Raw genomic sequence first — 27,840 nt, 5'->3', positions numbered from 1 at the left:
ATTTTCATTGCGGAGTCAGATGATCTTTATTTGCGATTTATGGTTTAAAGCAAAAAAGCATAAAGGCACACACAAAGCTTTAAAATGTCATAATTTAGAGATTACTGGCTTAGAGTGCACATGCGTCCCTTTGATTGCTATCAATCAGGAAACCACGATGACTCTTCGTAATTAGCTCGCTCAAACAGCATCTTCACTGAGATTGGAAAAGCAAATCAAGGGAGGAATTTCATGAATGGTAGGGCCTTCGGGAGTGTAGTGGAACAGAGGGATCTTGGAGTTCAGGTTCACAGTTCTCTGAAAGTGGAGCCACAAGTAGACAGGGCAGTGAAGAAGGCTTTTGCTGCACTGGCCTTCATCAGTCAGGGCACTGAATATCAAAACTGGGAAGTTACATTGCAATTATACAGGATATTGGTGAGGTGACACCTGGAGTATTATGTTCAGTTTTGGTCATCTTGTCAGAGGAAGAATGTCATTAAACTGAAAAGAGTGCAGAAGAAATTTACAAGGATGTTGCCTGGACTCAATGCTCTGAGTTATGGGGAGACATTGGACAAGCAAGGACCTTTTTCTTTCGAGCATAGGAGGCTGAGGGGGGGACATAATATAGATTTTTCAGATCATGCAAGGCATGGCTAGATTGAATGCACTCAGTCTTTTTCCCAGGGTTAGGGAATCAAGGGATAGGAAGCATCAGTTTAAGGTAAGAAAGAACCTGAGGGGCACCTTTTCTACACAGACTGTGATATGCATATGGAATGAGCTGCCAGTGGAACATCTAAAAGGCATTTGGACAAATACATGGATAGGAAAGGATTAGAAGGATGTGGGCCAAGTGGAGGGAAATGGAGTTAGTGTGGATGGACATTCTGATCAGCATTGACTAGTTTGGGACAAAGGGCCTGTCTGCATGCTGTAGGACTCTGAGAGAGGAACAGGTTTGCCTTTCGATCACAGTTCTCTTATCTTTCTCCTTAGTCTTTTCACAGTAGAATATTTGCTAGAATTGCCAATCAATTAGATCAAGAACTTTTAAATTACTACACAGGAATATCAGTTCCAACAAAGTTGGAGGTGGTGTGGTGCCTCAGTGGTTAGCACTGCTGCCTTGCAGTGCAAGGGACCCAAGTTCAAATCTAGCCTTGGATGACTGTCTGTGTAGAGTTTGCATATTCTCCCTGGGTTTCTTCCAGGTGCTCAGGTTTCCTCTCACAGTCCAAAGATATGTGAGTTAGGTGGATTGGGCACATTAAATTGCCCATAGTGTCTAGGGATGTGTGAATTACCTATAGGAAATGCAGGATTACAGGAATAAGATAGAGTGCGAAGTCTGGGTGGGATGCTCTTCAGAGAGTTGTTGTGGATTTCGTGGGCCAAATGTCCTGTTTCCACACTGCAGGGATTCTGTGAAAGTTATATAGTTATGCCTTGGTTCCCTATGGGAGACTGATTAGCAAGGTTAGATCTCACGGAACACAGGGAGAACGTTTGGATACAGAACTGGCTCAAAGGGTGGTGGAGGATTGTTTTTCAGACTGGAGGCCTGTGACCAGTGAAGTGCCACAAGGGTTGGCGTTGGGTCATCTTACAGTTTCCACACTGTAAGTAATCTAATCTAATCTAATCTAATCTACATTTTGTCATTTATATATATGATTTGGATGCGATCATAAGAGGTACAGTTAGTAAGTTTACAGATGACACCAAAATTGGAGGTATAGTGGACTGCGAAGAGGGTTCCTCAGATTACAATAAGATCTTGACCAGATGGACCAGTGGGCTGAGAAGTGGCAGATGGACTTTAATTCAGATAAATGCGAGGTGCTGCATTTTGGGAAAGCAAACCTTAGCAAGACTTATACACTTAATGTTATGGTCCTGGGGAGTGTTACTGAACAAAGAGACCTTGGCGTGCAGGTTCATAGCTCCTTGAAAGTAGAGTCACAGGTAGATAGGATAGTGAAGAAGGCGTTTGGCATGCTTTCCTTTATTGGTCAGAATATTGAGTACAGGAGTTGGGAGGTCATGTTGCAGCTGTACAGGACATTGGTTAGGCCACTGTTGGAATATTGTGTACAATTCAGGTCTCTTTCCTATTGGAAAGATGTTGTGAAACTTGAAAGGGTTCAGAAAAGATTTGCAAGGATGTTGCTAGGGTTGGAGGATTTGAGCTATAGGGAGAGGCTGAACAGGCTGGGGCTGTTTTCCCTGGAGTGTTGGAAGCTGAGGGGTGACTTTATAGAGGTTTACAAAATTATGAAAGGCTTGGATAGGGTAAATAGGCAAAGTCTTTTCCCTGGGGTCGGGGAGCCCAGAACTAGAGGGTGAGAGGGGAAAGATATAAAAGAGACCTAAGTGGCAACTTTTTCACTCAGAGGGTGGTACATGTATGGAATGAGCTGCCAGAGGAAGTGGTGGAGGCTGGTACAATTGCAACATTTAAGAGGCATTTGGATGGGTATATGAATAGGAAGGGTTTAGAGGGATATGGGCTGGGTGCTGGCAGGTGGGACTAGATTGGGTTGGGATATCTGGTCAGCATGGACGGTTTGGACCAAAGGGTCTGTTTCCATGCTATACATCTCTATGACCTGAATTTTTTTTTTATCCACAGTCCAATGTCCTTCTGCAGTGATAAGGAGGGGCATTTTGACTGTGTGAACCTGGTTTGAATCTTTTAGTGATTCTTTTAGTATATGACAGATAGATTAACTAATTCAAGAGAAACAATTCTGCAACTTTGACTTATTAGCTGTGATGTACAGTTTTGAAATTGTTCTACTTGTAATTAACTAAATGTTATATGTTATAATCTATGTTCTTGCAAGAATGATTGCACGTTCAGCAACCCTGAACAATGTTACTGTCAGCATTAGTAATGGGCAGGCAAAGAATAAAGTTAAGATTAGAGTAGTGCTGGAAAAGCACAGCAGGTCAGGCAGCATCTGAGGAGCAGGAAAATCAATGTCGGAAGCATTGATTTTCCTGCTCCTCAGATGCATTTGTAATGGGTAGCCCTAACAGAGACCAGAGTAGCTTTTTTGTGACACAGATATGGACAGCCCTAACAGAGACCATTTCCAACACTGACCCTTTTTCAATAACAGATGGAAGGGTACCAGGATGGAGTTTAGGTTATGTATAAAAGTTCGATAATAATTCAGCAACCTAAGCTCTGTTACAGATGTAGGAGGCGGGGCAGCTTTATTCATCCTCAGTTTATCTTTCACTGGTTATAACCCAGACTGTAGCCCAGAAGGTCACATGGGGTGACTGGAACACATTCTTTTCCTTCCTCAGTTGTATGCCCACCTTGGAGAAGTGTCTAAGGACTACATCCAAGTTCCCTCAGTTCTCTTTTTTGGTCTTCCATGTTGTTGTCAGGTCATCCAAGTAAATCACAATCTGTTGTTAACCTTTTAAAATGTTGTCCATCTTCCGCTAAGAAATGGCACAGGCTGATGATAGGCAGTCTTGTATATTGGTACAAACTGTTGTGGGTATTTATTGTAGCTTACTTCTGGAAATCCTCATCTAACCACAATTGCAGGTACACATGGCTCTTAAACAGCTTCATGAAGGACAACCGCACTGCCAGCTTCACTCACAAGTCCACAGTGCAAGGGATTGGGTATTTATCCAGCTGCGAAAAGCAGTTTCCCAGTAATGCAAACCAACCTGTTGGGTTGCACAATCAGTACGACCAGTGCTGCCCATTCAGCAAACTGTACTGGCTGATGATTCCTTTGCTTTCCAACCTCCTGATTTCTGTCTTTATTTTTGCACGTAAGGCCTCGCAGAATTGTGGGATTGCTTCCTGGTCATCATGCAAGGTGGTCTTGGCTCCTTTGGTAGTGCCACAACTTCCTGAAATATCTTCAAGTATTTAATTTGGACTTAACTCAAGCAGCCTTTTCCTAATTGAAAAATATTGAGCCAATCAAAGTGAATCTTTCTCAACCAATTTTGCTTGGGCCTGAGTCTTTTACGACAACTGAACCAACTGTTTTCCATACGAAACTAGAACCAAAGTTGAACCCTTCATCTGTAAAGATCCCCCCGCATAGGTTCTCATTCTAGCTGAAGTCTTACACAAACTGAAGGATTGGAGCCCAGAGCAAGTTTTGTTATAGACCAATTCAGCAATCACTGGTACAGTCATGCTGGTAAAAACCTCAATGAGAACTGGGTGACTCTTTAACCAGACATTTATTTTGATTGGTTCTGATTTGGATACTACCTCTGTTCAGTATATATCCTGAGTGGGGCTGTGCAAATGCCTTTACTCAAGTGGTGTCCCTCAAAGCCATTTGGAATACTCTGTAACTAATATGCTTCACTTGCTGCATTTTCTTTGAAAAAATCAGTTGTAGTGCCTGTTTGATGTCCAGTTAGGCTTCAGCTTTTAGACGCTTTTGTATGGTTACATGATCAATCCCATTCTCGTTGCCACTGAAATACTTTCTCAGAGCCAAGTTACCCTTTACTTACACATGCATTGTACTCGACACTGGTCAGCCTTACATAGAGGCAGCTCTCAGAGTGAACAGAATCTCTGACACCCCTGTTTATATCTGTCAGCCACAATCAGGGAACTCATTGTATGAAGTCCCCCTGTCTGACCTCATCATTACCATTATAGTCTGCTTTATTGTTTTGCAGAACAAAATGAAATTTACATTATCCATGTTGTACTTCAGCTGCTACATGTCTGCCAACTCAGTCAACTTGTCTAAATCACCTTGAAATGTCCTTGTATCCTCTCTGCAACTCTCAATCTTACCCATTTTTGTGTCATCATCAAATTTGGAAATATTATATTTGGTTTCCTCATCCAAATTATTTTTACAAATCATGAATAGCTTGATTCTTTTGATACCTCAACAGCCACTACCTGCCACCTAGATAAAGACATTTGTTCCCACTGTCTGTTTTCTATCTATCACCAATTCTCAATCCATGTCAATGTATTATTCTCAATCCTATATGTCTTACTGTTACCCACTAACCCCTTTAGTTGGGGCCTTATCATAAGCCCATGCTGGCTTTGTCCAATCCTGTTAATGTTTTTGAATTGTTCTGTCATCACATTTTCCTATAATAGGTTCAAACATCTTCCCACTACTATTGTTAGGCTAATTGGTCTGTAGTTCTTTTTTTGTTGTTTCTCTGTTGCTCCCTTTTTAAATACTGAAGTTGCATTTCCCACATTCCAATCTGTTGGAACTGCTCCAGAGACTACAGATAAATTATCATTAATGCATCCAATACTTCCAGAGCCATTTCAATTCTGGATGTAGATTATTAGGCCCTGATGATTTGTCAACTTTGAACCCTATTACTAACAGTAATTTCCTTCAATTCTGATCTCTCAGTAGACGGTTAGTTCCAAAACATTTATGGGTGGTTATTTGTGTTCTCTTTCATGAAGACAGAATCAAAGAATGTGTTTAATTCTTCAGCCATTTCTTTGTTCTCCATTATCCTTTCCCTATTTCCTGACTGTAATGGTCCTATGTTTGTCTTTTTTAGCTTTCTTTTCACTTCACATTTTTTCAAAGCTTTTCAAGTCAGTTTTTATAGTCCCTGCAATTTTACTCTAATACTTTATTCTCCCCCTCTTTAATCTCATTTGCTGAATTATAAAATGTTCCTCGTCCTCAACTTATTGCTCTTTCTGGCAATTTCATAAGTTTCCTGTTTGAATCTAATATTATAACCAATTCCTTTTAAAGTCATGGTTGAGCTGTTTTATTTATGCATCAGACAGGAATGAATTGAATTGAATTGAATTTATTGTTATGTGTATCGAAGCATAGTGAAAAGCTTTGTCTTGTGAGCAATACAGGCAGATCACATAGTTAAGTAGCATAGATAGTAAATAATAGGTAAACAGCGGCAAAAACAAAAACACAGGTACAGGCAAATGTTAAGAGTTTGTGTGTCCATTCAGTATTCTAACAACAAGATTAGATTACTTACAGTGTGAAAACAGGCCCTTCGGTCCAACAAGTCCACACCGACCCGCCAAAGCGCAACCCACCCATACCCCTACATTTACCCCATTACCTAATACTACGGGCAATTTAGCATGGCCAATTCACCTGACCTGCACATCTTGGGAAACCCACACAGACACGGGGAGAACGTGCAAACTCCGCACAGTCAGTCACCTGAGTCGGGAATTGAACCCAGGTCTCAGGCGCTGTGAGGCAGCAGTGCTAACCACTGTGCCACCGTGCTTCTGTACCTTCTCTGTAGTAGGGGTTGTAGAAAAACATTGCCAGGGTGGGATGGATCTTTTAAGAATGCTGGCGGCTTTTCCTTGGCAGCAGGCCTAGTAGATGGATTCTATAGATGGAAGGTTAGCCTTTGTAATTATCCGGACTCAGTTCACCACTCACTGTGACTGTCTCTGATCTGGAATGGTACAGTTGCCATACCAGGTAGTGATACATCCAGACAGAATGCTCTCAATGGTGCACCTATAAAAGTTGGGAAGGGTATTCGCCATCATTCCAAATTTGCTCAGCTGCCTGAGGAAGAAGAGATGTTTTTTGGGCCTTTGTAACCAGTGCATCCACACAAAGAGTCCAAGAAAGCTTTTTGTGGAAGACCACTTCCAGAAACCTGACACTTTCTGTGCTGTTAATGTGTAGGGGGTATGAGTAATGTCTCGCCAAAAGTCAATAATGGGTTCCTTGGTTTTGCTGGCATTGAGAACTAGGTTGTTCTCAATGCAACATTTTTCCATTTCTTGCATTTTCTTTAAATGTTAGTCAATCCATTGTCAACACTTTTAGTAAGGTAACCAAACCATTCTTGTCAATTTGTGCTTCATACCCTCTTAGGTGTGCAAAATGTGCTGCCCCTGCCCAGGAATAAGCATCATAGGACCCAGTGCTGCTCCAGATCTGGGCTCTTGACCTGTGCACAGGAGCCCTCGCCCCACCTCTCCAACCTGAGCACAATGGGCCTGCCCACCCCTGCACCCTGAGCACAGACCCCGAGAGCCCAGGCTCCCGGTTTTTGTCCCTGAGATATCCCTTCTGGCCTCTGATACTGGCACAGATATATTTAAATAGTTTGACCCTAGGGCAGGCAATGGGTCAGGACTGTAGATTCACTGGCAGAGCATGATTCCCTGTATCATTTGTAAAATTAAGTTATCTATACAATTATTGACATTACCTTTTTGTGTATTGGGTTTTTTTAATACCTGGATTGAATATCTGAAAATATATAGCAGTAAAGTTCTGATTACTGCAGATTTGTCATTGTCAATCATAGTTATAAAAACAGTTATAAAAATGGTGTTCAACCATTTTCCTTCAAGTAATTAGTCGATACTAATGAAGTGTTAATCAGTTTGGGTGGGGGATGGATATGTGTAATTTCATTAATCTTCAACCGTACAAGGCCAATCGTGGTGGCTTAGTGGTTAGCACTGCTGCCTCACAGCGCCAGGAACCTGGGCTCAAATCCTGTCTCAGGTAACTGTCTGTGTGGAGTTTGCACATTCTGCCCGTGTCTGCGTGGGTTTCCTCCATGTGCTCCGGTTTCATTCCACAACCCAAAGATGTGCAGGTCAAGTGAATTGGCCAGGCTAAATTGCCTGTAGTGATAGGTCCATTAGTCAGGGGGAATAGGTCTGGGTGGGTTACTCTTTGAAGGGTTGTTGTGGACTTGTTGGGGCAAAGCACCTGTTTCCATACTGTAGATAATCTAATCTAATGTCAACTATATTCTCTTCTGCTGCGAGTGCCTGGTTCACCACCTGAGAGGATCCAGTGTATTTCTGGAGTCCAAAATGCTGAGAGATTGGTGGTACCAGCCATTAATGGACACAATTGCTGTAGATCACCATTGGCAATGCTGTCATCATGGCATGACTGCCTCTTAGATCCAGGGAAATGAGGTGTTCTCCCAATGACTTGTCAATTTTCAGTGTCCAAGATTGCAGTGTAACATGCCAAATTGCAACATTTGCAATAAGTAGATGTTAATTGTTTAAGCATTAAATAACCTATTAATAATGACTAGTATTTTTTTAAGGAGGGATAAATAAGTAAAATGTTATTAGCAATAGAAGTTAATGCATTTTTATTCTTTTAGTTACAGGGTTCAATAAAAAGAAAGCTGGAAGGAAATGGTTCTCCCATAAACAGCGATAGACAAAATGGCATCTCCGATGGGTCTTTCCAAATGGCTATTAAGAGAATACGAGTGGATGAAGCTGGTCTTGCAATAGGCCAAAGTGGGCATCAGCTCAGTAATGGACAAGGTCAAACCATGGAGGTTTCTGTCACAATGGAACCCTCAATATCAAGAAAAGACAGCAGCTTGGTAGGAAGCACTCAAGCCAAGGATAGTGACATTAATTCTGATTTGAACTTGTCACTCAACAAAGAGATGAAACAGGAGCGAGTGGAGAGTGTTTCATGCACTGAGAACTTAAACAATCAAATCTCCAGCAACAGTATGTTGTTTGAGCCCAAAGATGATCTAGGAATGCAGCTGCTTGATCCAGATTTGCAGGATTTATTTGATGAGCTGACAAATATGTCAGGTGTTCCTCCACTGAGTGAAATTGATCTGGATAACATGCTAAACCCCAGCATTAGAAACGAAGAGTCATTCAATATGGACCTTGGTCAGCGCAACCAGAGCAATACACTGAAACCACATTCACAGTTGGAAAATCCAAAAGTTAAAACGGAATACTCATCTGGTTTTACCCAGGCAACAACAGGATCACCCCAAATCCGGCCTCCATCCGTTGGGCCACCATATTCCATCACAAATACGACCATGTCCACTCTTTCACCCAGTTCTTCAGCAACTCAAAGTCAAAGCCAACCACAGCAATCCTTGCCTTCTGCAACAAACAAAACCCTGTCCAATTGGCATGACATGTCTCATGCACAACAGCTGAAAAAGATTGCAGACAATCAGCAACAGCACACCATGCTCCAGCACCAGCAGCAAAGTCAGGCAGCTAGTTGGCCACCTGCTCCACAATCAGGTCCTTCATCAGGAAACTTTGTCCAGGAGAAAATGCCCAGTCCATCCCTCCTTCAACAGTCCTTCAACCCCCAAAATTCTCTCCCCACTGGGGTGTCAACTAACAGCAGTAAGGCCAAAAACATAAATAATTGCCTCTATAAGGTCCCAACTGCAGCACAGACTAGCCACATGGATATGATAATTCACCAGCAGCAGGCTCATAGTATAAATCACAGCATGATAAATACTAGGTCTGCATCACCAGATGAACTTTCGTATAATAATACTAAGCCCTTGTCTCATTTTGATCCAGAGTTAGGCCAGATCTCATCAATATTGGCTTCCCAAAGCAAACCTTCTGTCTTACATTATACTCAGCAGCAGCCTTCAGCACCAGCGCAACAACCACCGCCACCAGCAGGTCACCTCCAAAATCAAGCATTGCAGCGGGCCCAGAGCATACCAATTGCACTGCAACAAAAAGTGCTGCTGCAGAAGATGCAACAAAACCAACAGTCATCAGGGCTGCAGTATCCTCGGACTCAACACCGACAGGTACAAGTTAAGTTTTTTAAAATATCTGACTGCAACAGTGTCAATTTTAATCGAATGCTATATTCAACAATTTCTCATTTCAGTTGTTTATTACTGTTAAAACTGCTACTAAATTAATATGTTTTATGTATTGGCTGACTGGGGATTGACTGACTGGGGAAGTATATTGCTCATGTGTATTCTTTTTAATGTATCTCCTGCCAAAAAAAATAAGCACTTATCTTTGTCATGTTAATGATGTAATGATGGGTGCAATGTGGATATTTATGTCGAATATCCTCTGCCAACAAACTATTGATATAATTATTACAGTATTGTTATGAGACATTCTTGGGATTTTGAAAAATGTTTTCAAGTGCAGAGATTCTCTTATTGTGATTTGAATTAAGGTTTTTAAAGAATTTTTAATTAAAACATGATCAATTAAAAGTATTTCAATTGTGTGATTAAGTGTCAGTTCTAAAGTATATTGGGGGATATTCTACTGTAGGTTATTACAGAATAAGCTGTGCAAGTGAAGCTTTGGATAATTTAACAATTGTATGTATATGTCACAACAGTTCAGCCCCAATCATTCCATCCAATTCTGGGTACCAGTTGGTGGGAATGAGCATAGAAATTATAGAATCCATACAGTGTGGAAACAACAAATTTGGCACAACAAATCCACATCGACCCTCCAAAGAGTAACCCACCCTGACCAATTCCCCTATTATTCCATATTACCCCTGACAAATGCACCTAATTTACACATTCCTGAGCACTAAGGGCAATTTAGCACGGCCAGTTCACCTCAACTGACCATCCTATGATTGGAAGCCAGAAACCGGGGAAACCTAAGCAGACACAGGGAGAATGTGCAAACTCCACACAGACAGTTGCCCAAGACTGTAATTGAACCTGGGTCCCTGGTATTGTGAGGCCTCAGTGCTAACCACTGAGTCTCCATGCAACCCGTATGGTATTGAAGTTTCGGAGAAAGTAGAGAAAAGATTTACTGGAATGGCTGCAGGGTTTCGGAGTGCAATTTTGTGGATAAATTTGAAAAGCTGCCCATTTTTATCTGTAGTGAAGAATTGGTTGGAATTCGCTGCCTGGGAGACTCCAGCCGAGATTTCAGAAGAGAGTTGGATACATTTGAAAGTGTTGAATTTAGGGGGCTATGAAGATAGTGCTGGAGAATGAGACTAGCTGTGTAGTTCTTACAAGAGCAGGTACAGACATAATGAATTGAATGGCTTCCTTCTGTACTGTAAAATTCAATGGTTGCAAACTTAAGAAGAAATTTGACAAAAGTGTTCAAAATCATGAGAGAAGGAGAGCCGGGAAGAATTTGTGTTCATGCAGTGTTTCTTGTAAACTCTAAGTCCTCCTAAAGCCATTTCTGCAATGTAAAACTGAAGGATTTATGTAGAGTAAAACAATTTTTTTTGTAATGCTGAGGGGTCAGCAATAGGAGGGCACAAATATACGTTGATTGCGGAAAGGTGAAATCTAACATATGGTTAGGGTTTGCAAAGCGCTGTAATGTGATGTTGCAAAACCTCCAAGACCTTTCTAAGATCCAAGCGTAGGTTGAGCAATAGTCTTCAAAAAGGAATTGGATGAATAATTCTATAATTTTGGGAAGGGAACAGGGAAAAGGGATTAATTGAGATCCTGTTTGAAAGTTAGCATGGACTAGGTGGATAAATTGCTGCATTATTTGCTCTATTACGTTATGATTTCTATGAACTTAAGAGGTAAGCAAAAAGAGTAGAGAGGAAATGAAGTCTGGAATGTGGGACCAAGAGTAGGCGATTGTCCCCCTCAATTATGTTGGATCAATCAATGAAGTCATGGCTGATTCTTGACCTAACAGTATACTATAGTCCATGTCCCTTGCTACATTTAGAAAAGAGTAATCTGTCATTTTCAATTTTAAAATTAATAATTAGTTTAATTTTAATTGCCATTTTTGGAAAAGATTCATAAAGTTCTGCTACCCTTTGTCTGAAATCATCTGTTCGCTTAAATATTTTTAACATTTTCGACAAACCACTGTAGCATTCTGAATTTATTGGAACTTCACTGTAGTTTATGTAACCTCTCTTGGTATTTTAACCTTTTGGAGCCAGGAATCATTGAGATCAATGTATTTTGCCAAAGATGTCGATGCAGTGCACTTGGTATGAGCCTATCAGCAGTAAATGCTTGAGAAAGAAAGACCTGACATTAGAACAACAGCCTTTTGCAGACGCGTGCACCTATATTTGGAACGTTGAATCTGTGGATACATCAAGAGGCCTCATTGGCCACATTCTGGCCCCTCAGCTGTATGTTGGACAGATAAGGTTTAGAAAATATCCATTTAGGGCCACAGTGGAAGGCAGTAGCAAATAGTGAAATGCCGCAGTTTTGCCAATTCATTTTGTCCATCAATGTCTCGTAACTTCATAATGGAGCTGAGGACAAGCATTTTAGCAGTAGTTACATGAGGCAAGAATGAAAGTAGCTAGCAAGTGATAATTAATGGTATTTATGGCCATAACAGAATGAGGTCTAAAATTCATCTCAGAGTTAAGCAGGAAGTTCATCATCTGATTTGGCGATCACAAAGGGAACATTATTTAATTTCAAAGATTTGTACAAGTTATTCTCCCCCTGATTTGTCATTGGACAACTTAGTTTCAGAATATAGCTGACCCGCTATTATTTCCTTGTACTGCAGCCTCAATTTACCTTGATTTCTGAGGCCATTTCGAACTTGGATGCAGATACTCATGAGTCTGCACACTGACAGCAGATCCAAGCAGAAAACAGTGACATCATCCTGAGAAGCTTTGACCTGCAGGCCTCCACTGCCAGGAATAGTCACTCCTCTTCCGAATGGAGTCAGCAGAAGGCTCCATACAGCACAAACAAAGCAGGCAAATGGGCAGCCCTGCCTCACTCCAGATATGATTGTGAGGCTTCCTAATTCCCACCCATTGATTGAGCCTGCACTAAAACTCCAAATGAAGGGCTTATCCCAAAACGCCAACTCTCCTGCTCCTCGGATGCTGCCTCCTCGGATGCTGCTGTGCTTTTCTGATGCTCCATTTTTTTACTCTAATCTCCAGCATCTGCAGTCCTCACTTTCTCTGAATGATGTTGGTGTAGAACATTCAAATTCAATGCTGAAAATGTGTTGCTGGTCAAAGCACAGCAGGCCAGGCAGCATCTCAGGAATAGAGAATTCGACGTTTCGAGCATAAGCCCTTCATCAGGAATGAGAGAGAGTAGCCAAGCAGGCTAAGATTAAAGGTAGGGAGGAGGGACTTGGGGGAGGGGCGATGGAGGTGGGATAGGTGGAAGGAGGTCAAGGTGAGGGTGATAGGTCGGAGTGGGGGGGGGGGGGTGGCGGAGAGGTCAGGAAGAAGATTGCAGGTTAGGAGGGCGGTGCTGAGTTGAGGGAACCGACTGAGACAAGGTGGGGGGAGGGGAAATGAGGAAACTGGAGAAATCTGAATTCATACCTTGTGGTTGGAGGGTTCCCAGGCGGAAGATGAGGCGCTCCTCCTCCAGCCGTCGTGTTGTTATGTTCTGCCGGTGGAGGAGTCCAAGGACCTGCATGTCCTCGGTGGAGTGGGAGGGAGAGTTAAAGTGTTGAGCCACGGGGTGGTTGGGTTGGTTGGTCCGGGCGTCCCTGAGGTGTTCTCTGAAGCGTTCCGCAAGTAAGCGGCCTGTCTCACCAATATAGAGGAGGCCACATTGGGTGCAGCGGATGCAATAGATGATGTGTGTGGGGGTACAGGTGAACTTGTGGCGGATATGGAAGGATCCCTTGGGGCCTTGGAGGGAAGTGAGGGAGGAGGTGTGGGCGCAAGTTTACATTTCCTGCGGTTGCAGGGGAAGGTGCCGGGGGTGGAGGTTGGGTTGGTGGGGGGTGTGGATCTGACGAGGGAGTCACGGAGGGAGTGGTCCTTGCGGAACGCTGATAGGGGAGGGGAGGGAAATATATCCTTGGTGGTGGGGTCCGTTTGGAGGTGGCGGAAATGACGGCGGATGATACGTTGTATGCGGAGGTTGGTGGGGTGGTAGGTGAGAACCAGTGGGGTTCTGTCTTGGTGGCGGTTGGAGGAGCGGGGCTCAAGGGCGGAGGAGCGGGAAGTGGAGGAGATGCGGTGGAGGGCATCGTCGATCACGTCTGGGGGGAATCTGCGGTCCTTGAAGAAGGAGGCCATCTGGGCTGTGCGGTGTTGGAACTGGTCCTCCTGGGAGCAGATGCGGCGGAGACGAAGGAATTGGGAATATGGGATGGCATTTTTGCAGGGGGCAGGGTGGGAGGAGGTGTAGTCCAGGTAGCTGTGGGAGTCAGTCGGTTTATAATAGATGTCTGTGTTGAGTCGGTCGCCCGAGATAGAGATGGAAAGGTCTAGGAAGGGGAGGGAGGAGTCTGAGACAGTCCAGGTGAATTTCAGGTCGGGATGGAAGGTGTTAGTAAAGTTGATGAACTGTTCAACCTCCTCGTGGGAGCACGAGGCAGCGCCGATACAGTCATCGATGTAGCGGAGGAAAAGGTGGGGGGTGGTGCCAGTGTAGTTGTGGAAGATGGACTGTTCCACATATCCTACGAAGAGGCAGGCATAGCTGGGGCCCATGCGGGTGCCCATGGCAACTCCTTTAGTTTGGAGGAAGTGGGAGGATTGAAAAGAGAAGTTATTCAGGGTGAGGACCAGTTCAGTCAGTCGAAGGAGGGTGTCAGTGGAAGGGTACTGGTTGGTGCGGCGGGAAAGGAAGAAGCGGAGGGCTTTGAGTCCTTTGTGATGGGGGTTGGAGGTGTACAGGGACTGGATGTCCATCGTGAAAATAAGGCGTTGGGGACCGGGGAAGCGGAAATCCTGGAGGAGGTGGAGGGCGTGGGTGGTGTCCCGAACGTAGGTGGGGAGTTCTTGGACTAAAGGGGACAGGACCGTGTCGAGGTATTGGGAGATGAGTTCGGTGGGGCAGGAGCAGGCTGAGACAATGGGTCGGCCGGGGCAGGCAGGTTTGTGGATTTTGGGCAGGAGGTAGAAACGGGCGGTGCGGGGTTGTGGGACTATGAAGTTGGAGGCGGTGGATGGGAGATCCCCTGAGGTGATGAGGTCATGGATGGTCTGGGAGATGATGGTTTGCTGGTGGGAGGTGGGGTCGTGGTCAAGGGGGCGATAAGAGGAGACGTCCGCGAGCTGGCGTTTGGCTTCAGCCGTATAAAGGTCAGTGCGCCAAACTACCACCGCGCCTCCCTTGTCTGCGGGTTTGATGGTGAGGTTGGGATTGGAGCGGAGGGAGTGGAGGGCTGCACGTTCTGAGGGTGAGAGGTTGGAGTGGGTGAGAGGGGTGGACAGGTTGAGTCGGTTAATGTCACGGCGGCAGTTGGCTATAAAGAGGTCGAGGCGGGTAGGAGGCCAGCACGGGGTGTCCAGGTGGATGGGGTGTGTTGGAGGCGGGAGAAGGGGTCGTCAGAGGGTGGGCGGGAGTCTTGGTAGTGAAAGTAGGCACGGAGGTGAAGGCGGCAGAAGAATTGTTCAATATCTCGGCGCGTGTTGAACTCATTAATCCGAGGGCGTAGGGGAATGAAGGTGAGGCCCCTGCTGAGGACTGATCTTTCATCCTCAGACAGGGGGAGATCTGGAGGGATGGTGAAAATCCGGCATGGTTGGGAGCTAGGACCTGGTGTGGGACTGGAGCTGGGGCTGGGGGCGGGGTTAGGGGGCGGGGACAGAGATCGAAGTGGGGCGGAGTTAGACGTGGTGACGTTGCTCAATGTGGGGGCGGAGTCAAGCGTGGGGGCGGGGTCATGCGTCGTGACGGAAATAAGCGTGGGGGCGGGGTTATGCGTGGTGACGAGGGTTTGTCAAATTCAATTGCAGATTCATTCTCCAAAGCCCAGTTTGGACAGCATGTCCTACGTGTAGGTGTTCTATATCCTGTCAAAGACCTTCCCCTAGTCCAGATTGATGAGGCAAGTGCCCACACCCCTGCCTGAACAAAGGTGATTGTGTCCCTGAGCACTGTGATGCTGTCAGAGACTATTCTACCTAGTACAGTACAGGTTTGGTCAGGGTGAACTGATCCCATTACTTCTGGGAGTTTTACTCTTTACTAAGGACTCAAGGGTCTTGGTCAACTCAGGAACATCTGTGACCAATTTGAACTGGCCTCTAGGAGGCAAGAGCGAGGCCAGATTCTTTGGAACCTGGGTCAACTGATCCTTTATTCCCATAACCTTCAGGACAGATTACCTGATGGCGCTGGGAGTGTGGTTCGGAGGATCTGTGGCAAGCGCAAAACCTTGGGAGGAGTGTATTGCCAAGGTGAGGCAGAAACTGGGCTTTTGGAAGCACCGCTCCCTTTCCATTGCTGGTAAAAACTTGGTCATCATGTATGAGGTACTTTTTCTGTTGTTTTATTTAGCGCAAATCTGGCACATTCCCAGAACCTGTACCTTTGCAGTCATCCAAGCCATCTTCCACTTTGTCTGGAGATTTAAGCTGGATTGTGTCCACCAAGATACCATGTACAAAGTTCTGGACAAAGTGGGGGTGATCGTACCCAATATCACCCTCATTGTAATTGCCATCTTTGCTGTGGCTGCATCAAGCTGTGCATAGACCCTCAGTAGGAAGAGGGTGATGCTGGAAAAGCACAGCAGGTCAGGTAGCATCCGAGGAGCAGGAAAATCAATGTTTCAGGCACAAGCCCTTCATCAGGAATGCCTCATTCTTATTGAAGGGTTTATGCCTGAAACGTCAATTCTCCTGCTCCTTGGATGCTGCCTGACCTGCTGTGCTTTTCCAGCTTTCTCCTAGTAGACCCTCAGAATGCAAACACCAAACTGCTGAAGAATGGATCTGGTCACAGAATGCTCCAAGTAGTTGGATCATTCCATATTATCTGTCTTTTGTGGAGAAAATTGAAAAGCGAAACACCTTTGACCAGAAGTCCATTAGAAAGTTGTCAGTACATAGCATGCTGGAGACCCATGCTGGAGGGAAAAAGAGACAGTGAATTCTATTAGATTGTTATGTGAGCAGACTGTCAAAATCATTTGGCAGAATGCCTCATCACCAACTTTCAAACAAACACCAAGAGAAGAACAAATGCAGTTATATGACCCTATGATCTTTTACAGATAAATTTTGTGTCTAAGGTCTTCCTCTGTCACTAACACCTTGAAGAAAGAGCAAGGCATCAAAAGCCTGCATTTTCAAATAAACCTGTTGGACTGTAACCTGGTATCATGTGATTTTTGACCTAGTCCACCTTCACTGCATGTATAATCTTGTTTAAGTAAGCAACAACTAAGGTTTGTTTTTCTACATATAACAAGACTATTGAACTGCTATAGTTACTAAATAGATACATAACGATTTTTATGAATAAATTATACGGCACATTTTTTTTTATACATACAGAATGACACCTTGTTGTCTTCAGACAGTGTCATTACCACTTTCCACCAAAGTACTGTGTATATCCAATGCCAAGCAGTAGAGCATTTAAAGTAAGGATATGTTTTACAAGCTAAGTGTAAAGTATGAGTATAAATAAGTTGAATTAAGTTCACAACTTAAACTTGATCATTGTTTTTTTTAAATCATCCATACCATCCAAAAGCCAAAAGGTATGAATCTGATAAGCGCACTGCAGACATAGAACTGAATCATGCAGATCAGTTTAGGTATAGGTTTGTCTCCAAAACTGACATAACTGTTGTGCTCAGCAGACCCGCATAAGATGACACTTCGATACTTTACCAGTTTATATATTGTAAGTGCCACAAAATAAAAACAGAAAATGCTGGATAAAGCCAGAAAATCTGGTAGCATCTGTAGAGACAGAGACAGAGAGAGAGAGAGAGAGAGCGGGAGTTAACATTTCAATACCGATATGACTTTTAGAGTTATAGAGTCAAAGAGAAGTACAGCACAGAATCAGACTCTACAATCCAGAATGTCCAGGATGACCAGATATCCTAACCTAATCTAGTCCCATCTAGTTTAATCCAGCACTTGGCCCATATCTCTCTCAACCCTTCCTGTTCATATGCCCATCCAGATGCCTTTAAAATGCTGCATTTGTACCAGCCTCCACCACTTCCTCTGGCAGCTCATTTCATACACACACCACCCTCTGTGTGACAAAGTTGGCCCTTAAGTCCTTTTATATCTTTCCCCCTCACCCTAAACCTATATCCTCTAGTTTCTCCCCAACCCCAGGGAAAAAACTTTGTCTGCTGATGTAGTTCATGCCCTCATAATTTTATAAACCTCTATAAGGTCATTCCCTCAGCCTCCGACGCTCCAGGGAAAACAGCACAGCCTAGCTCAAATCTTCCAAACCTAGCAACATTCTTGTAACCTTTTCCAAATTCTTTCAAGTTTCACAACATCCGTCCGATAAGAAGGAGACCAGAATTGCACACAATATTCCAAAAGTAACCTAACCAATGTCCTGCACAGCCACAACATGCGACCCCTCCCAATAAAGAAAAGCACACCAAATGGCTTGTTCACTATCCTGTCTAACTGTGACTCTACTTTCAAGGAACTATGAACCTGCATTCCAAGGTCTCTTTGTTCAGCAACATTCCCTAGGATCTTACCATTAAGTGTATAAGTCCTGCGCTGAATCGCTTTTCCAAAATGCTGCACCTTGCATTTATCTAAATTAAACTCCATCTTCCACTCCTCAGCTCATTGGCACATCTAATCAAGGTCCTGTTGTATGCTGAGATAACCTTCTTCTGTCCACTAAACGTCCAGTACAAACTTACTAACTATACCGCCTAATGTGCACATCCAAATCATTTATATAAATAACGAAAAGTAGTGGACCCAGAACCGATCCTTGTGGCACTCCACTGGTCTCAGGCCTCCAGTCTGAAAAGCTCTTCAGAACCTTTAACTGTAACCATCACTTTCAATATTCAGGTTTACATTGAAGAATGATCAGTGTGGAGAGCAACTACAGGACAATTGATTTCAAATAAATTGTGCTTTGTGTTAATGAGGTCTACAGAAAATGAGAACATATCGGGAGATCAAGAAATAAAACAAAACTTAACTGAAAATATATTTTTAAAGAGTGAAAGCAGTCATTTATTATTTTCTTCATGTTGAGAACATTTTATTATCCAATCATGATTTGTTTCTTCACTAAAGGAGATTTCCATCATATGTGACCTGAAATTAAATTGAAAACCTGTTTCTTGCAAATGGATTTATGGTTTTGTTACATACAGAAACTGAAGAAATCCTGAAGAAATATTATTGAAATTGCGTTCTGTTGAGACATAAATTTACACCTTTTAGGTAGCAGCATTAATATGTGACTTTAGTGTCGTCCAGTACTTACTTCATTTTAGCCATACCTTGGATTGAATTTAATCATATAACTAATTTAAAATTTAAAAAGTATGCATAAGGAATTTAGTTACAATGAGGTTGTACACCTAAACATTGAGTAATATTTTCATTATGGAGGATGCATATTGCCCACTGTCAGATCACTGTTTACACAAAGCATAATGGGAAGATACAATAATCCTAGTGCAATATTTGGCCACAGGTGACTTAACAAAAACTAGTGCTGGGTTCACTATCGTCTTTCTCAAATTGAATTTTTCAATTTGAAGCATTTTACATGAAAATCTAAATGCATTCTAATATGGTAAAAGAAAATGGTATATTTATGTAAACATTCAATAACTATGAATCTTAATTTAGCTGTTATTCCATTCTGTTCAATGTCATATTAGGTTACATCACCTACTTATATATGTCATTGTTATATATCATGTCAACCAGTGCCTACTTTATTAAGTTCCATGGATAGTGATTAAAAAAAATCAGAAATATGCCAGGAATACATGGCAAGTCTATCAAAATCTGAAATAAGGAAAATTGGGTTAACATTTGAGATGGCAACTCTTCATTCAAATTCAGTGAGGTGTTGCAATTGACATCTGAATTGCTAATCTGTCTTCTCTCCTTTGAGTTATTCACAATTTTTGACAACATGCTGTGAGTTTAAGTATCAGCAGTTTAAATCATTCCTTGAATCAGAGGCCAAGCTCTGGTCAGACATTGGCTGTCAAAGAGTGTGGTGCTGGAAAAAGTGCAGCCAGTCAGGCAGTATCTGAGAGCAGGAGAGTCGACATTTCAACCATAAGCGCTTCATCAGGAATGAGAGGGCAGCCCAAGGAAGCTGAGAGATAATTGAAAGGGGAGTGGGGCTGGAGGAAGGTAATTGGGAATGCGATAGATAGATGAAGGTGGGAGTGAAGGTGATAGGTCAGAAGGTGGAGCGGATAGTTGAGAAAGAAGATGGACTGGGAGGACAGCTCGAGAGGGCGCTGCCAAGTTGGAAGGTTGGATCTGGGATAAGGTGGGGAAGGGGAAATCAGGAAACTGGTGAAATCCACATTGATTTTGTGGTTGGAGGGTCCCAGGGTGGAAGATGAGATGTTCTTCCTCCAGGTATTGGATGGCTAGTGTTTGGCTGTGGAGAAGGCCCAGGACTTGCATGTCCTTGATGGAGAGGGAGGGGGAGTTAAAGTGTTCGGCCACAGGGCAGTGGATTGTCTAGTGCAGGGGTCCCAGAGATGTTCTCTGAAATGTTCTGCAAGTTGGCATCCTGATTCCCAATGTAGAGGAGACCACATCGAGCACAATCGACACAGTAAATTACATGTGTGGAAGTACAGCTAAATCTGTTGGATGTGGAAGATTACTTTGGGGCTTTGGATGGAAGTGAGTGGGGCAGTGTGGACACAGGTTTTGCACTTCTTGCTGTGGCAAGAGGAGATGCCAGGAGTGGAGGATAGGTTGGTGGCGGCGTGGACCTAACAAGGGAGTCACGGAGAGAATGGTCTCTCCAGAACACAGATAGGTGTGGGGGGGGGTGGGGAATATATCCCTGGTGGTGGTGTCTGTTTGTAAATGGTGGAAAAGGTGGAGAATGATGTGATGTGTCCGGAGGTTGGTGGAGTAGAAGATGAGGACCAAGTTTTTGGGCCCTTTTGGGAGGGTCTTCATTGTTCACCAATTGTTGTGATTGGAGGAGTGGGGTTCAAGAGCAGAGGTACAAGAAGTGGAGGAGATGCTCTGGAGGGCATCTTTGACCACATGGGAGGGGAAATTGCAGTCTTTGAAGAAGGATCTGGAATGTCCTATGGTGGAATTGGTCCTCTTGGGAGCGGATGCAGTGGAGGCAAATAAATTGGGAATAAGGGATAGCGTTTTTACAGGAGGCAGGGTGGAAGGAGTTGTGATCAATGTAGCTAGGGGTGGGTTTGAAGTAGATGACTGTGTTTTTGGTCACCGAAAATGGAGATGGAGAGGTTCAAGAAGGGGAGAGAGTTGTCTGAGATGGTCTAGGTAAAATTGACGTTGGGGTGGAAGGTGCTTTATAGGCTGCCTCCTGTCAAAATACTATCCCTTATTCCCAATTCGTCCTCCTCTGCTGCATCTGCCACACTCTTTGACTCTGATCTCCAGCATTTGCAGTCCTCACTTTCTCCCAGAAATTGGCTGCATTCATTTGTTGTGTTCACTCCTGCATTGCTGAGAAATAGCAACTCACAGGGGCCATGTAATAATTTGTCAGATGGTGATGCTGACTGTTGTGCCTGATACACAGTGTGTTTTAACTCATATTGAGCAGAAGAATGGTGAGCTGACCCCTAAAATTAATAAATAATAGTATTCATTTATTTGACACAATTAATAATATTACAAAAACTGCACTATAAGTTAACAATTTACACTACCAATGTTTATCTTGTGCTTTAACTTAACTCCGGATGATCGTATATCACCACACTAGAACTTGGCTGTGTTCCATATGGTGATGTCATCTAGTCTTCTTCTCCTGATGATCTCAAGAGTGCCTTCTCTTAGTGGTTGGTCTTGAGTTACCACACTTGAGCTACTGTGCTGAACGTGGTGTTGCAGTGATTCTTATATTCTAAAGTCTTTGTGCCCTTTTGGGAGGGTCTTCAGCGTTCACTAATGGATTGATCAAGCTTGATCACCCTGATCGATTGGACCCACCCAGGCATTGGCATGTTGATGACAGGGTGGTCCTTTGGTCTCCATTCCTGGAGGTGCTGGGCACGTGTAGCCTCCTTCAAATCAGGGAGTGAGGCACCTCCATATCTGGTACACACCTCGATGCTTCCAATCACCCTGGGTGACATTCCATTGACTCCATTCAAACCCAAGTTTGGGTGTGTATTGTAGGGTCTGCAGCTACCAGGTTGTTTGTAAACTGTCTGTTGGTGATTGTTGCCTGTCTGGATTCTATACCATGTTTACTAGCACAGTCATGTTGTTCAAAGCTTGCCTTAGTTTCCCAGCGTGCCATAGTCATTATCCAATCTTTGTAAATCCATCATAAATTCATCAATTTGAGTGGCCTGTCTGGCCACATTCCCTCCTCTTGATCCTGAACACGAAGCATGATGGATCACATATTAAAGACCAATCTCTGTACAGTGACTACATGACCATCCAGGCTCAAGCTAAGCACAATATATACTTGAACAACTAAATTGTGCAGTAAATTATAATAAATAAATGAACCAAGACAGAAAAAAAACATAAAGCCAGAGAATATTTTACACAAACAGTATCTGAATGGAACAATAAAAAGCCTCGTACTTACAGCTGATCAAGCAAATGTAGTAAATTAAAATAAATAAGACATTGGAGAAATAAAGAAATACAAAAAAATTGTAATAAGAAAAATATTCATAACGAAAATCGAATCCAGAAAATATTGTTTACTAACAATGGGATAACTAATATTTACTAAGCTAACAAATATTTATCTGTTCGGTGTCTTATGTGTGTTGTTCCCGATAATGATGATGATCCCAATGAGATATGTCTTGATTGTGTTTCATGCAGTCGTGGTTGTCCTGAGGAGAGATCAAGGTTATGTCTGTTGTTATCCTTGTCTAATATCTGGATAGTTTTGAATTAATATAATACATATGTATGCATATGCCCTAAACCTGCCCCACTTTTTTTTCAAAAACAATTTTTGAAAAAAGGCACAGGAATGAGAACCCCATGTTAAGTTGAGTTTAGGCTCCAATCCCGGTTTCTAGTGGTAAGGATTAGGGTGGTTGAAACGACTGACCGAAAAGTGCTCAGGGAAGCTTGAAATGAGGTGGTCATGATGACCAATGATATAAAGACAAGTGAAAATGATGATGGAAGCTGTGATGACCAATGATTTAAATATAAATGAAAATGAGCGGTAAACCGAAGATTTGTGACCTGGTTAATGCCATCAGCACATATAGGAATAAAAGTTAGAATACTTGTGGGGTGCATGTGAGTTTGGACCATCAGAAACAGTTGCTGGCTGTCAGGAGCTGTTTCATCACCTAAAGCAGTGAATGAGTGCATTGCCAACTAAGCATCCAACAGAGACTCATCAGTGTGTTCTGAATCCTCTGTCTTTGGGGGTGTGGCAATATTGAATCATTCCAGTTCCCATGTTTGTGTTCGGTCATTCCCTCTACTGGTGACACCCGGAATGACTATTTAGCAGTCTGAGTTAATCTGTTCTTCCATTGTCTGTACTTGCCTTTTTGTAGTGTTATGTCTCCATGGGGCGGGTACATTGTTTGTGGTGTGAGTTATTGTGAGTCGGAGATTTTCGATCTGCCAGGCACTTATCGGGGAGTCATGTCAGTTCGAGCCTGTTATGAGTGTGTAACTTGTCCATGTTAGTTACCAACAAGTCATTCCAATTCGTTAGAAGGTCTTTCATTGAATCATTTAAAGTGTCAAGAGGCCTGTTGAACATTGAAGCTGCAGTTGGTGGCAGTGATGGAACGGTATAGACTCCATCAAGAGCACGGCCTGACTGTGAGGCTATATTTGGGATTGTCCATGGTCTGTCATCTGCTCTGGGGCAGTATCATCAATCATACATATATTGAGGTGGTGTGAGTGGCTGCGTATGCCATAAGCTTTTAACTGGTGTACATGGTAACAGCTGATTTTTCCCGTGGGGCTTTTATACAGCCACAGCGTGTGGACTCGAATATTTAGGGGAAAGAAAGGAACTAGGGTTATTGATCTGTAGCTTTGCTTGCTGTCCCATGGGATATTCAACAGATTTAACTTTGCTGTTGAAGTAAGCTTTACTTACTTTCTTTCTAGTTCCTAACCTGAGTTAGACAAGTAGGAAGCTGCACGAACACAGCAAGCCAGGCAGCATCAGGAGGTGGAAAAGTCAACATTTTGGGTATAACCCTTCTTCAGGATTGCAAGTGGCTATAGCGGGAGCTGCAGATCAAAGGGAGAGGGGGGACAGGGTGATGAGGTGGGGATAGGTGAACGCAGGTAGAGGGTATGACCTGGTTGGTTGATGGAAGGAATGGCAGTTGCTGCTAACTAAGTGGCCTTGGTATTTCTGGTGAGCTGCTGCACTGCTTTTTTTGTGGATGAGGGCATTGAGGGCAGTTTCTATGAGGTCAAGACTGAACAGGTCGTTGACTCCTTCCATGGGTGTCCCTGTCATTAGGATATGGGGGTATATACCCTATGTTGTGGTTCTGTTCGCCGAGCTGGAAGTTTTTGCTGCAAACGTTTCGTTCCCTGGCTAGGGAACATCATCAGTGCTATTGGAGCCTCCTGTGAAGCACTGCTTTGATGTTTCTTCCGGTATTTATAGTGGTTTGTTCTTGCCGTTTCCGGGTGTGAGTTTCAGCTGTAGTGGTTTGTATATGGGGTCCAGGTCTATGTGTCTGTTAATGGAGTTTGTGGATGAATGCCATGCCTCTAGGAATTCCCTGGCTGTTCTCTGTCTGGCTTGTCCTATGATGGTAGTGTTTTCCCAGTCAAATTCATGTTCCTGGTTGTCTGAGTGTATGGCTACTAGGGATAGCTGGTCGTGTCGTTTTGTGGCTTGCTGATGTTCATGGATGCGGATTGTTAGCTGTCTTCCTGTTTGTCCTATATAGTGTTTTGTGCAGTCCTTGCATGGTATTTTGTAAACTACGTTGGTTTGGCTCGTGCTGGCTATTGGGTCCTTTGTTCTAGTGAGTTGTTGTCTGAGTGTGGAAGTTGGCTTGTGTGCTGTTATGAGTCCTAAGGGTCGCAGTAGTCTGGCTGTCAGTTCTGAGACGCTCCTGACGTATGGTAGTGTGGCTAGTCCTTTTGGTTGTGGCATGTCCTCGTTCCGTGGTCTATCTCTTAGGCATCTGGTGATAAAGTTGCGTGGGTATCCGTTTTTGGCGAATACCTTGTATAGGTGTTCCTCTTCCTCTTTTTGCAGTTCTGGTGTACTGCAGTGTGTTGTGGCTCTTTTGAATAGTGTCCTGATGCAGCTTCTTTTGTGTGTGTTGGGGTGGTTACTTTCATAGTTTAGGACTTGGTCTGTGTGTGTTGGTTTCCTGTGTACCCTTGTGGTGAATTCTCCGTTGGGTGTTCTCTCTACTAACACGTCTAGGAATGGGAGTTGGCTATCCTTTTCCTCTTCTCTCGTGAATCGTATTCCTGTGAGTGTGGCGTTGATGATTCGGTGTGTTTTTTCTATTTCTGTGTTTTTGATGATTACAAAGGTGTCATCGACGTATCTGATCCAGTTCCAACCAAAAACCAAAAACAACCAATGATGTATTCAGAGTACTGGACTGCCCAAAAGACTGTGAGAAGGTGTCGCTCACATATAGAAAACCCTAGTTCCACAGGCTGTAGGACTCTGGAGGCGTAGGCCACTGGGCCTACCTTACCATGCCGCCCTTGTAGTAGAACAGCAGCTATCGTCTGGTCTGTGGCTAGAACTTTTAGGGTGTATGGTAAGTCAGGGTTCAGCACTAATAAGGCAGGTGTTGTTGCAAGGATATGTTTTAAAGCAGTTACTGCCTCTGTGTGTTGGGATGTCCAATTCCAGGCAGCATTCTCTTTCAGAGCTGAAAAATGTATTGCTGGAAAAGCGCAGCAGGTCAGGCAGCATCCAAGGAGCAGGAGAATCGACATTTTGGGCATAAGCCCTTCTTCAGGCTTATGCCCAAAACGTCAATTCTCCTGCTCCTTGGATGCTGCCTGACCTGCTGCACTTTTCCAGCAACACATTTTTCAGCTCTGATCTCCAGCATCTGCAGTCTCCACTTTCTCCTAGCATTCTTTTTCAGTAATTCTGAGGGGGGGGGGGTCTGCCTTGACAGCAAAGCCTTCAATGTGGTTCCTGCAGCATCCTACTAGACCTAGGAAAAATCAAAGTGCACTGATGTCTTGCGGGAGTGGGTGTCGTTCTGTGGTCTCTATTCACTTTTGGTCTATCTCCCTTTTCCCATGGGTGACGATTGTCCCCAAATATGTAACCCTAGGCTGTAGAATTTGTGGCTTTTTTAGATTTATTTTGCATCCTGGCCTGTGTAATTCGAGTTATTCACCTTGGAGCTGAATGTGTTCCTCCTTTATTTCTTTCTGTAGAGGTAAGTCATCTACACATTGTATTAGGCAGTCAGTTCGGGTCTAGTCCCTTGGCTAACCTTCTGTGAAAAATCAAGGGTGAGCTATGAAAATCTTGGGGTAGACATATCAGGTGTACTGTTCTTCCTGGAAGGTAAAGGCAAATTTGTACTGGCAGGATTTGGAGATGCCGGTGTTAGATATAGATGCCGGTGTTAGAACTCTGAGCTCAAAAACTGCATGAATTTATGTAAAACTCTGTTATCTCACTTTTTAGATTAGAATCAATCTAAACATCAGGTCATAGACAGAGAACACAGGGGACTAACACCTTCAACATATTGTCTAGCTATCACCATTGTTAAGAGCTAACCCACGAATGCAACTTTTAAAAAAAGATTTTGTGATTTACACATGAAAGAAGTGAAACTATCACTGTATTCTAACAGATGAAAGGCTTAACAGACAATCAATTTTTCAATGTATAATTTCAGTTACATCACGCTGCAAATTTTTGCTATAAATTCTGATCGAACCCTCCACTATCACCTGATGAAGGAGCATCGCTCCGAAAGCTAGTGTGCTTCCAATTAAACCTGTTGGACTATAACCTGGTGTTGTGTGATTCTTAACTTTGTACTGGCAGGACTGATTCAGGGGTATGGACCAGAAACGATTAATGATATCAAGTACTGTGGAGTACTTGTTTCATTATTGTGACTGGGCTGGTAAGCTACTATTGGTGCAGTGAGGGGAGTGACTTTACTCAGTTCCCTATATTTGATGGTTAAATGCCATGAACAATCTGGTTTCCTGACCAGCCAAATCAGAGCAGTATTAGTGGAGGCTACAGGTCGTAGCATTCCTTGCTTTAACAGAGTGTCAGTCATCCTTGCCACCTCCCCTTCTGCCTGTATGGAGAAACTGTGCTGTCTTTGTGGTTTCAGGTTGGGCTCATCAATCATTACCTCTCCCGGGATACACCCACAGTCATGCTGGACGATTACCCTTTGTGTTTCACTGTCAGCTTTCTCATAGATAGATCCTTGGTCTTTGTCAGGGGATTGTACCAGAGCTCTCTTATTGTGCTGATTCCATTAGCATAACTGCCTGCCGAAATGATGGGTGGGACACCGCTAATCAGAAACAGTTGTTACATGCAGGCATTCACTGGGTCAAAAGTACAATTGCACCTGGTCTTGTAATCGAACCTGAGGATGCGTTCTGCATGTTGCCTAAGATGCTGGCATATAATGTAGCCGAGTTTAAATTCTCTTGGTTCTGTTATGTACCCTTCCTGTTCATGGCAAGTAAACTCACTTAAAATAATAGTCCCTGTGGTCCATCAGGGTAGATGATTAAATTTCAAGTTTCAGGATTGTGTGGGAACCTCCAGTATCCCAAAAGAACTCTGTAGGATGGCCTCCTACCTTGCCAATGATTAGTGATCTTCCTACACTATCCCACTTCATGTCACAGACCCACACTAGGGAGGCAGAAGTCTGCCACTGTCGTGTAGATGCCTTGTAGATTGAGAGTGGAGAGTACATGGGTTGGCTTGTGTAAAGACATGTCAAGTTGGGCCTTTTAACAGATGTTGGTGATTCTCTCTATCATCTCTTGGTCCTGATCTGGCCGGTGGGTCCCTGTGACTGTGACTGCAGCCACGTATGGGCTCTACATTCTTGCACGTTGTGTCCTGTGTACCCACAGTGATAGCATCATGCTGGCTGCCAAGTGTTTCCCCTGCTGTGTCCCTCTATCTCTCCCTCTGGCTGTGTGCGGTGGGGCTTGGTTCCTTTAAGAGGTCCCCTCGCTTCCGACATTCGTCCAC

General features: G+C 43.6%; 1 protein-coding gene across 3 annotated transcripts in view; it reads left to right on the top strand.

Moving 5' to 3' along the window:
* LOC132816692 (mastermind-like protein 2) overlaps positions 1 to 27,840 on the top strand; it is a 385,512-nt gene that overhangs the window by 236,491 nt on the left and 121,181 nt on the right. For all 3 annotated transcript variants that reach the window (XM_060826562.1, XM_060826561.1, XM_060826563.1), the window contains one exon: positions 8,119 to 9,564. In XM_060826562.1, coding sequence (XP_060682545.1) covers positions 8,119 to 9,564 — 1,446 coding nt within the window. The remainder of the gene's footprint in view (positions 1 to 8,118; positions 9,565 to 27,840) is intronic.

Source organism: Hemiscyllium ocellatum, chromosome 6 (assembly GCF_020745735.1).
Source record: "Hemiscyllium ocellatum isolate sHemOce1 chromosome 6, sHemOce1.pat.X.cur, whole genome shotgun sequence".
NCBI classification, from domain to species: domain Eukaryota; kingdom Metazoa; phylum Chordata; class Chondrichthyes; order Orectolobiformes; family Hemiscylliidae; genus Hemiscyllium; species Hemiscyllium ocellatum.
Note: the sequence above shows the minus strand (reverse complement) of the source record. Positions and strands in the feature narration are given on the sequence as shown.